The 12,017-nt window shown below is 39.5% G+C and overlaps 1 protein-coding gene across 3 annotated transcripts in view; it reads left to right on the forward strand.

The window, feature by feature from the left end:
* Positions 1-1,490: 1,490 nt before the first annotated feature.
* Positions 1,491-12,017, forward strand: part of LOC134094585 (AP-3 complex subunit beta-2) — a 59,576-nt gene continuing 49,049 nt past the window's right edge. For all 3 annotated transcript variants that reach the window (XM_062548172.1, XM_062548171.1, XM_062548174.1), the window contains exons 1-2: positions 1,491-1,651; positions 7,731-7,806. In XM_062548172.1, the coding sequence (XP_062404156.1) occupies positions 1,539-1,651; positions 7,731-7,806 (189 nt within the window). In that variant the 5' untranslated portion in view covers positions 1,491-1,538. The remainder of the gene's footprint in view (positions 1,652-7,730; positions 7,807-12,017) is intronic.

Below are 12,017 nucleotides of genomic sequence, written 5' to 3' on the forward strand. Positions count from 1 at the left end.
TGTGCAAACATGTAATGTTTTATAATTGTGCTAATAAATTTGCATTGTTTTGCAATTTGCATTGCAGTATATCATTAATTTCACAACATCTTGTTCTTATATCCAGAAACAGCATTTTACTGTAATTTAGGTTGCTGTAACAGTACTGTACATATACAGTATCTTGCCAAAAATGTACAGGAAAGGCAAGTAGAGCTGCAAGACAATGCTGTATTTTTACAGTTAAATACTGTAATGTTGCATACAGTGACTTCCTGTAATTACTTTTTACAGTAAGGTGACATAGAATAGAAATATTTTTTCTTGGTTTTCATTAATTATGAGAGGTTGTGCATAAACAAAGAGCTATCATGAACATGAGGCATGGTTGTGCCCTCCTTCGTATGAAAATCTTGAACTTAGAAATAGACACACAAAAAATGGGCGAGTAAGAAAAGAGCCTGCTTGTGACGTCAGACATCGCAAAGCCATTGAAGTTCAATTGGGGTTGCCAAAGAGGGCGCCATTTAGTCAAACAGACCATTTCAATAGCCAGTCTAAATACAGTATATGATTTTAATTAGTCTGGTGAAATTGCAATTGAGTTTTTTTTTTTTTTTTAAATCAAAGTTGAATATACTATTTTAACATCAGAGAACACGGTGCAATACTCAATTCATCCATTCTATGTCCTCTTAAAGTCTATGGGGAAATTTGTCATAGTTTTTAGTTAATCGTTCAAAAAGTAGGCTATACAAGTTACAAAGTTGAAAAATACATATCAAATACATATTTGAATGATGTTTCTACGTCAAACGGTTCAAGCTGAATAGCGCAAATAAAAAGTGGCAAGCGGAATAATAAGAAGAAAGAAGAAGTTGCCTGTAGAACAGTACAGTGCATTTTCATTTTTTTTCAAATTTTTTTTTTCTTCATATTTTTCAATCACAAATGACACCGGATCTGTGAAATGACCCAACGGACGCTCGTGTGTGTGTGTGTGTGTGTGTGTGTGTGTGTGTGTGTGTGTGTGTGTGTGTGTGTGTGTGTGTGTGTGTGTGTGTGCTTCACCCACCGCACTTAACCAACACAATTAAGCCTTTGTCAAATTAAGAGTTTTAGAATATAGAATAGAATAGACTTATAATGACACAGGCTGATCCACCAGCATGAAATCAAGGTTTGATGTATAATGACTTGCAGAATCCGCAGGATAAAGGAGATTTAATCTGAATTTGGGCTAGTCTATTCATCAGATAGACTACCCTCTCCGATGTGCCTTTACGCAAAGGGAGTGGTAAAGCTATTCTCAGATTTAACCTAGGCCTGCGCTACGCTTATTCTAAACATTCTGTTGGGCTGATAGACACGAGTACTTAGCAGCTGGGTGCCAGTTTTCGTGCGGAAGCGCAAAACACATCTAAATTAAAACGGTGGGCCTACAACGTCACCGAGAACAACGGAACTCGTCAGACTCAGGAATTACACTCCAAGCGGAACACAGTTTCATCTCCGGTCTCGGCTTTAAATCTCGGTCGTTATCTAAGAGAGGTGCTGTGATGTCCACCAGTTCTGCATTCAGTGATGACAAAGGTGGCTCTTCTAATGTCGGAGAGCCGGAGTATGGACATGATCCTGCAAGCGGTGGGATTTTCTCATCTGATTACAAGAGGTAAATGCAAACATATCGTGGCTAGTAGGCTATTTTATGAGGAGTAAGCCACAAGGATGCTGCACGCCATAACATAACAAAACTATTGCTTAATCGTAGCCTCTGGTTTCATGGGAAATAAAACTATAAACATAGGCTACGATTAGGCCATATGGAATGTGAATGGTTTTGCATTACGCGATTTTGTTGACGGAGTCGATTTAGCTTACACGGCGCTGAAAGCCATAGGCCTGCTGCTTTGGCTTGGAAATAGCCAATATAGCTTTCAGACAGACGTAAGATAGCCTATCAAAACAGTAAGGTTCGATTAGGCTACCAATAAGACACATAATGGTCCCTCCGAATAATATAACCTAGAATGGCGTTGCTGCTAATAGTTACTCAGACTCAGAGAAGAAATCTTTCAGTACCTCCGTGTGGACAGCGCCTTTAAGAGCAGCTGATAGCCTTGAAACTACAGAACGCAGGTTTAGCTCAGGACTGCCCAGCCCAAAGACGGTTGTTTTAAGACCGTTATTAAGTGCAGTTAAAAAAATGGCTTATCTTTCACAATCTATTTCAGTGTAGTATTTCATCATGTCGCCAGACTCACAGAAAAAAAGAAGAAGAAAAAAAAATCAAAACACCAGTGATAGAGGATAGCTACAGTGATGCAGCACCCAGTTTGCAGGTCCCTCCAACAGAGGGAGCTCAGCTATCCCTTCTGCAAAACCAAAGACGTAATTTTCAGACGACCTCTTGTTTTTTGATAGTTGGATTATCACTTGTCGTCATGTAGCTTAGCCTACATGGCTGGTTTAATATCTGGTCTTTGTGGTGCAACTATCAAGGCTATTTCCATTGAAATGGTGAGAAGATGTACACTGTGGCCTTAGAGCAGTAGCCTATAGCTGGGTCAAACAGAAAATAGATTTTTCAAAAATGTTGTAGTCACCAGTAGGCCCCTTGTGTGTGTGTGTGTGTGTGTGAAGGCTACATGACCTTGAAGATGCTTTGTGTGAGCTTCTCAGTGACAGAACACTACTAGTATGCAGCCTTCTTTTGCAACATGAGTGCCAGTTATGAGTAGTAGTTAGATAGATAGATAGATAGATAGATAGATAGATAGATACTTTATTGATCACCAAGGAGAAATTCAAGAGTTAATTCAATAATTGTCTATTGGAGAATGATAAATCAGACTTTCAAAGGCTGCCATTCATTTTAATGGCTTTGATGTTAACGTAGGTAAGGTAGGTTAACGTACGTAACGTAAACGATCTTGCATCGTTTTCCAGAGTGAAATTATTTTTTTGTCAAAATTTTCAAGAAAAAAGGGATAACTATATTGTGTGGCAGAATAATATTGGGAGCACTTAGACTCTGCGCAGTAATATCCTCACTCCAAAGTGAAACTGAAAGTGCAAGAGTGAGGATATTACTGCTCCACACAATATAGTTATCCCTTTTACCTGCTTAGAAATGCACCACGTTTTATTTTGTCTCACCATACTTGGTCGTGTGACTACTCGTGTAACTGTATTTTAATAGGGAAAACATGGAGGTATTTGGTCGCTTCTAACTTCATCTCTGTTTGGATCCTAATGAATGCATTGGGCTAGCTAAGTGCTATCAAAGTTGCGCCGCGTGCCAGAGCCAGTGAGTGCACGCATTGAAAGTGAGAGGTATGTATCAACTCGTCTTAATTAGGGGAATAACGTAGTTTAATATGAAAAAACGGTGAAGTGTTCCTTTAACTGTAGCCCATGACAACTGTCTTTATTTGAACTACATAATTTAATTTTTCTCGATATCTCTCGCGATGTCTCACGCGAGTCACGTCAGGCAAACTCAGGCAAACTGCAGCAGGTCACTGCCTATTAACTCCATTGTACCGGCATTGTACCTGCAATCTGTTGCAGTTCCGCTTGGGGCGATCGCGAATAAGTGCAAAAACAATGGGGGTCTTTGAGGCTAGATGGCTAAATTGCTCTGTTTCACCTGATTGTCATTCAAAAATAGAAGATTGGATTTTAGTTTCTGCAAGCTCAATATGGATTATAGGTCGAAAGTTGAATGAACAAGTACTTATGGCCCTTTGGTTTCTTACAGGCTGGGTCGCTGTTACCCATAACGCACTGGCATTCTGCTCATGAATGACGTCATTGACACGTTTGGCAGGCTATTTAGAACAATTAAGTAAATTGAATACACTACATGTGTGTTTTCTTTGACCCCCCTTTCGATTGCAATATTCTAATTTCTAGACAAAAAAAAATATATCCAGAGAAATGTGGATTTTAGGAGTACAACTCCATTGAAGTTGGCAGTAATGAGTGGGCAGTAATGAGTGAATAAAGAAAAAATATTTCAATATGGTCCATTTTTCCAATATTCTAGACACAGGAGGGATATTAAATTACTTGTGATATAGGTAGGGATTTCCACAACGGTGAATGACAAAATCACCATCACCAACAAAAGCAACCTTTGTGGGGAAAAACATAATCAGCAAACCAACTTTCATAAATATTTCACTAGAGTTATCAAGACAGCACTTTCCACCTCCAGACGCGGCTCACCCGGGGTGTTTGGCGTCCCAGACCCACCCCTCTCTACAATAATAATAGAGTCTACCAACAATGGCAAACAACTACTGTTTACAATCCAATCAGCAACATACCAGACAAACTGAAAGCCCTTGATATAGGCACCCACAAATACTAACAAATGCCAACAAATTCTTCTGTCATTCCTTTTCGTTGCTGTGGCTGTTCATGATCCGATCAGCAACTTAACCAAACAAAATACAAGCCATATAAGCCCTTGATATAGGCACCAACAAATACCAGCAAATACCAACACATTTTTGTCATTCCTCTTCATTGCTGTGGCCGCTTAAATGCTCAGCAATATACCCACCCAGCCAACACACAATACAGATACAGACACCACCAACTATTACTCCAGAAACACAGTAACAAAATTCCACACATATTTGTTAATTCAGGTTATAGCATGACAAGTAGTCTGCAAACACATCAGCCATAGCCACTGGTTTGCCTTTTCTGCAGCCTTGTTCTAACTCCTTTCAGTGACCATCCTCATTAATCAGGATCTAACAGAAGTTGTGGCTGATTTTGCTACAGTATAAAGTCTCTAACTTCTAGAGTCAATGGCAGTATTTCTACCATTTAATTTGAAATTATGTATGAAAAATTATATATGATTTTACAATTGAATAAGCTTGTTAAGGGTACAGTATGTTCAAACCTGGCTTCTTTTTCTGACAAGAGAAGTTGTGCAGACCTTTTTTCAGCTTTTAAAAAATGCAAAGTGTCCGCTTGTGATTGGTCAGCTGTCAAAAAGGAGTGTGATGTAGCGTAGGGCATTTTTAGGCTAGAAGTTGAACATTTCTAAACTTTGAGAACTGCTCTGAGCTGCAGAAAAAGACGCCTGCATCACATCTTGAAAGAAGCAGAGGACTTCTTTGAAAACACTGTCTGCACGATAGGATTCTAATGTAAAACGGACACTGGCAGCTGGCAGCACGTACCCTTGAGGGAAATGCTGAAATAAATCTTATTAAACAAACGTTTCTTACATACTGTTATCTGTCGATGTATAATGTACAGTGTATTTATCAAGAATCATATGATATGTTTTAAGATAAATCCAATATTTCACTTTGGAACCTCAAAATGTACCTGTAGTAGTTGCAGAAACCCCCATAATATGGTACTGTAGATGGTATATAGATGGTAGGCCTCTGTGAGATTATAAAGATACTATTTATCTGCTCTTCGTTTGCTTTTCCTTGCCCGATGAGAATATTGAGTTGCAGAAACAGTTATCCATACAAAAATGAAAAACAAGAGAACAGACATCTTTGTCCATATTGTGTGAAATAGGACTGGCTACCTACAGTATGAATGTATGTTGCGCCAGTGTGTGATTTCACCACTTTAGGCATGATGGTGAGAAGATTTGGGGGAGGGGCACTCCAGTGCTCTGCAGAAGGATTCTAAGCTCATCAAAACTGTGGGTACAGCATGACCCTTTTCACATGATCCTCTTCTTTTATTTTAATAACTAAAGAATTAATGTTGTTTTGTACAGTGATGCTGTTTGCAGTGTAGCACATTATACTAGAATCAGATGAAAGTGAGATTGAAAAAAATAAAAAAATGAAAAAAATAACCTTCCCTATTAGATACAGACACTTCTTATTTACTTATTTTATCTGCCACATATACAGCATGCAGCCGTTGTGTTTGGTTTCATTCATAGTGAATAGAATGAGTGTGAGCACCAGAAATCACAAATGGAAAGGCACTGAAAGGACTAGAGGCGATAGACATTGGAGCTGAACCCAGGAAGGTGGCCTGTAGAGAGGAAGGGAAGGGGAGGGGTAGTGCAAACGTGGCGAAGGGAGGGAGCTCAGCCATCTCATGTCATTCAAGACAGCAAGCAGACAAAGCAGCAGTCACAAACACCAGAGAAGCCTGCAGCAGACTTCCCCAAGCGTCATTCTCAGCAGGTTCCACCACCACAGAATCTCACTCAGCTCAACAGTTCTGGATTCACTGTATTACGGTTCTGGATATCACAGCGTTACTCAGTGTTGACCTGGAGTGCAAGAAATAATTTCTTTCATAGTCTAGAATGAATTCCATGCAGAGGTTGTTACAGCTGCCTGTGAGCGCAGTTAACATAGTGAAAACTGTACAAAGCCAGGCACAAGGCCATGCACCAGAAGAAGCAAAGAGCCCAGTGCTTACACCAGATGGTGGGCAGACATGGTACAACGCCGTCCAACCAGACGAACTCAGGCACCTGCGTGCCGGAGGGGACACAGAGGAGAAAGCCCCTTTGGAGGAGGGTGTTGTTGGGGTCCAAGCGCAGCCTCTGCGGTATGACTAAATCAGGCAATTATTTTAGGACTTAAACAAGCATCCAAACAAGAAATCACTTTACATGCATGTTGTATGTAATGTAGGCGTTGGTGTTTGTCTTTGGATTCATGATTGTGAATGAACAACATAAATCCTAGAAAGAAATATGTGGGAATGCTTCTGAGAAACTTGTTTTGTATGAACTTGATGCCTAAATTGTCTTAAATGTATTAGTAGTTGAATTAACTGAATAAGGTGATTAGGTAATGACATTTAAAGTGTCTAAGTGCAAATTTGAACATGTTCTTACTATTTATTCAGATCTTTATTTTAGAGTACAAAAGTGAAGTTGCTTCTGTTACATGTTTTAAAAATGTATGACAGTAACCTGACTACAAACACACAGACACTCAGCCAGTTCTGTGTGATGTGATGCTGAATTATTCATTTCTTTAATTATCTGATACACAAGATCTCAACTCACTAAAAGACCTCGGAAAAAGAGGATACCTATACATATAACCTTATACCTTGTGTTGGCGTGAATGGACTTAAACCACAAAAATAAATGAATAAATCGAAGAATGAATTAGAAATAAAAACTTCTTGAACTGCAAGACAATGACGCATAATATGACATTTTGATCTGTTTTGACTATTTGCTCAATTTCTTCCAGAGTGAAGATTTTTTGAAACTGAGCTTGGTCTTGTAACACAGTGTGTGCTATTAACGTCTTTTTATAAAAAGAAATATCAGGGTGCTGATTGTACACAGTGCAGTGCTTTTATTTGACAAAGCAGCTCATGTCTTGGTGCCATATTAAGTCTTGTTCATCCTGGGAGACCACTCAGAGGTGTAAAACATTGTTGTGTGGATACATGTTGATCTCACTATAACAGCAAAAGAAACATCTAGACTAGAGCATTGACTGAATGGCATACATTTTAACAGAAATGTTAAGAGAGTATTTGGTTCTGTGCGTCACAGTCCAAACCGAAACAGATTGTGGAGCTGGAGTGTTGTACAGCACCATGCAAAGATGGACTATTTTTTGTTCATAATTGTTGTAGTTATAAACTCTGTGTGGGAGGCAGTGGGACAGTTTGCTATGATTTATGTTTTTTTTCCTACCTTCAAGCAGCAGGACATGTATGAAAACATAACTTGTCAGGTTTGTAACTACTTTACCTCTATTTTCCTACAGACATGATGACCTAAAAGAAATGTTGGACAGCAACAAAGACTCCTTAAAGCTGGAAGCTATGAAGAGGATTGTTGCTGTGAGTAGTTTTTTCTAGGCAATTTTGACTAGAATGTTTTAATATTTGTGACTTGAGTTTTTGATTGCTGAACACCCAGAACAGTTTGACCATGGTGAGAAATTTGCTGAATGTGACAAAAAGTTTATTGCACATTGGGTTGAGTATCTCACTTAGACATCTGTAAACAGAAGAGTGAGTGTCTAACAACCTTGACCCTTAGTAGCACTGATGACATGACATTACACAACTGACTGAACAACCACTGACTATTGGGACTGAGCTCAGTGTGTGATATGACAGTGCAGTTTCCTTGGTAAGAGAGGCGTTTGTTGTAATTTACTATTAGGATTTGTATAAACCTTCGCAGCCTAGCTACCTAAATGGTGAAAAGTAATATTAGTTTGAGATGTCAAATTGTTCTTGCCATCATGAACGAAAATAGGCTGGGTATACCCTGCAAGGTCAAATGGGAAAAGGAGAATTCATCACTAATATGAGCATGGTGGTGGTGGTAGCAACAGGTCCTGGAAGACTTGGTAAAAGTAAAATAGATTCAGCAAAATATATGGAAATCCTGGAATGCAATTTGATTCAGTCTACAAAAGAACTATGACTTGGGTGAGGATTGATTTCCAGCAAGAGAATAAGCCAAAGACAGCAATGTGAATGTTCTGGAGAGGCTGAGTCAAAGCCCAGATCTCAATCCTGTAGAAAATCTGCGGCTGGACTTGAAAGCAATTGTTCACACCCGATCTCCTTCCAACCAGACAGAGCTTGAGTAGTTTTGTAAAAACAAATTGAGTAAAATTGCAGTATCAAGATGTGCAAGCCTAACCTAGACTTATCCATGCATTTCCATGCTTTAATTGCGAGCAAAGGCCACTAAATGTGGACTTTAAAGGTGTGAATAGTTATGCAATCGCTTATTTTGCACGTGCATTCAATCTTGCAGCGCTGCACAGATCTTGTTGTATCTTTCAATACAAACATGCGTTACATTTAGCCAGATCTGCACAGCATGCTGATTTGATGATACCGGACCAGGAAACCATGGCACTAGGTGCACTCGACATGTCAAGTCGGATGCAGTTGGATGCAGTCAACTGCAAAAAGAAACGTAATTTGCCTAATATTCAGTGCATGCTGGTTGCACGTGGTGTTCGACTTGAATAAACGTGAAACTCGTGGGATCAAGATCGATCAAGACGCTTGCATCCAAATTTTGCAGTTGGTCTCAAACACCTGCAACCGGCTGGATCCCGCCCGATGACATCAGTTCAAGGACGTGATAGGGCCGTTTGGAAGGAATCTCCCCATGATGAGTATGATAAGTTGTCCAAATGTGGGGTCCCTGATTTTTTAATTAGAATCTTGGTATACTGGTACTCACATCAGACAATGAGGGTGAAATGGGGGAATGTAACATATGTTCCATTCCAAGTGAGCAATGGTGTTCGGCAATGGTGTTTCTTTTTAATATATACATGAATGAGTTGTCTTTGACCTTAAATGCATGTGCTACAGTGTATAACGCTACACGTTGTAGGGTTGGTGACTCACTAATTAATCACCTCATGTATGCGATTTGGTCCTTTTTAGTGCATACACTGCTGGTCTCCAACAGCTACTGAGAATATGCACACAGTATGGTATTGATTTATAAATTACAATGCTAAAAAGAGTAAGATCATGATCATCAGAATTAGAGAAGACAAACAGGCAACCTTCCCTGACTTCTATCTGTCTGGTACTGCACTCAGTGAGTGCAACGAGATTATATACAGTACTTGGGCCATATTATCGCAAATGATCTGTCTGATGACAAAAATATCTTTAGGCAGTGACGGAAGCTGTATGCTCAAGCGAACATGTTGGGTCATAAGTTTAGAATGTGCTCTGTATCTGTGAAGATCTCACTCTTTAGAACATACTGTACACCTTTGTATACGGCTCACCTATGCTGTTGTTATAAACAAGGCAGTATGAGAAAACTCATAGTGGTATATAATGACAGCATGAGCTGTTGTTGGGAGCTCCAAGAAGCTCCAGTGCAAGCCATTTGTTTGTCAGTGTTGGTGTGCCTACATGCTCTGCAGTTCTACGAAATCTGATGTATAGATTTATGTGTAGGGTATCTGTGTCACAAAATGATATAATTACTGTGTTGGCATTGATTGAATGCATGTCACCTTAGGCAGCCATGATTGATTCATTTCTGATTAGAAAAAAAATAATTCCATAATGGGTTGGGCTCCAAGGTGGGGATATCCTTGGATAGACTGGATTTTTTTATTAGGCCTTCAGTAGTACTGATAGGGCAAATCTATGGTTGTGGTTGATATGTTCATAGAGTTCTTGAGAGCATTGCAGTTAAAGCGGAGGGTGGATCAGAAACTGAACTACTTAAGGTGCCTACTTGACAGTCCCTGTGAAGTCCTCACGAAAGTGACTAGTCCCTAGCACAATGAATCTAACATATTGTCCTGTGTTGTCATTGAAAATGAACAATCTATTGTAGTATTAGATGAGGCTAAGTGTCCAGGAAACAATTTAAAAATGTGTGTTGGGGGATCACATACAGGTCTAAGTGCCCATGCTTCATTAAGTGACCATGGTTGGACTACGATCGGCTATCATCTCATGTGTCCAAGCCTCTCTTTTCCATTTGTCTCTTGTCAATTTTACCTGCCTCCCAAAATATACTTACAAATGTCTGAAATACAGGCTACTGCCAGAGGGATACTGACCCAGCAGGACTAGTTGGAGAATGAAAATGGTTGGCTGTATAAGTCTAATGAATGTGGAATGTTGCAGAAGTGGGGAAATTTGGCAAGAAGCTGAATGGCCGTCATTATTCTGCGTTGGATATAAGGGTGAAGAATGTAACATTCAGCCATAATCTTGGTAACTGACTTCTCTCCAGTCCCCATGACTGCTGTGTAATATATGACACAATGGCGTAGCTTAAAACACTGAAGCAGGAAGGCATGGTATGTGAATGGTTGTACTGAATGGTGCCTCCTTACAATCCTTGTAATATTTTTCAGAGATAAATGTTGTAATGTGGCTTATTGTAGCAATAAATGAAATACAGTGCTATTTCAGTAGCACACAGGCATTTCATGTAGTCTAGTTAATGGTGCCTTCATGTGCTATGGTAATTATGGTAATTATGGTAAATACCAAAAGCCGAGGTCAAAAATGCACATGAACACCATCTCATGTGGTATTTTCCACTGGGCAACTCGTACAATATTTTGATGGACGAGTTGCCGCGATGAGATAACCTTTGGCATTTTCAACATGGCGGAGAGCAACGGAAGAGTTGTGAATAATAGCATTGTTGGTAACACTTTAGTTTAGGGTGTCGCTTTTACAGTGCACCTAATTAGGTACAGTGGTACAACCTGTGCAACAACATGTACTATCAGGTACTATTATTGTACTTGCATTATGTATTTGTGGGTACCTACATATAGTTGTTACATTGTAATACTGAGTGCTTTTACGAAACTTTGCCAATTTGCCTACATTTTTCACCAGAGGCAAAGGGCTGACCTGAGACCTGCTGGATGGGGTAAATCTGGTCATGGAAGATTTGATATACAAACCATTCTTACTGTAGCTTCAGTCAAGGGGTCATTGTCTTCAGTGTACATGTAACAGCTGTGCTGCTACAACCTTGTTACGGGTTTATGCCACTGTTTCAAAGAGTAATAAGACTATGACAATGAGCCCTTGACTGGAGCTAAGAATGGTTTATATTATCAAATCTTTCATGACCAGATTTAACCCATCCAGCAGGTCTCAGGTCAGCCCCTTGCCTCTGATGAAAAATATAGGCAAATTGGCAAAGTTTTGTAAAAGCACTCAGTATTACAATGCAACAACTATATGTAGGTACCCACAAATACATAATGCAAGTGCAATGATAGTACCTGATAGTAGCTACATATTGTTACACAGGTTGTACCACTGTACCTAATTACACCCTAAACTAAAGTGTTACCGACAATTGTAATATAATGCTTTAACACTCTGTACATTTTTAAAAAGCTGTTATGGTTTGGTGTTACCTACCCAGAGCGATATGCTAGCTAGTGATGAGTGACAGGCAATTTACTCATTTCCTAACAGTACGGCAACAAAGTACTTGAACACAACACACTGGTAACTACCAGTTCACAAATGGAAAATATCATCTTTTCCATAGCATGTGAATACAGCAT

Source organism: Sardina pilchardus, chromosome 10, assembly GCF_963854185.1.
Source record: "Sardina pilchardus chromosome 10, fSarPil1.1, whole genome shotgun sequence".
Classification (NCBI taxonomy): Eukaryota; Metazoa; Chordata; class Actinopteri; order Clupeiformes; family Clupeidae; genus Sardina; species Sardina pilchardus.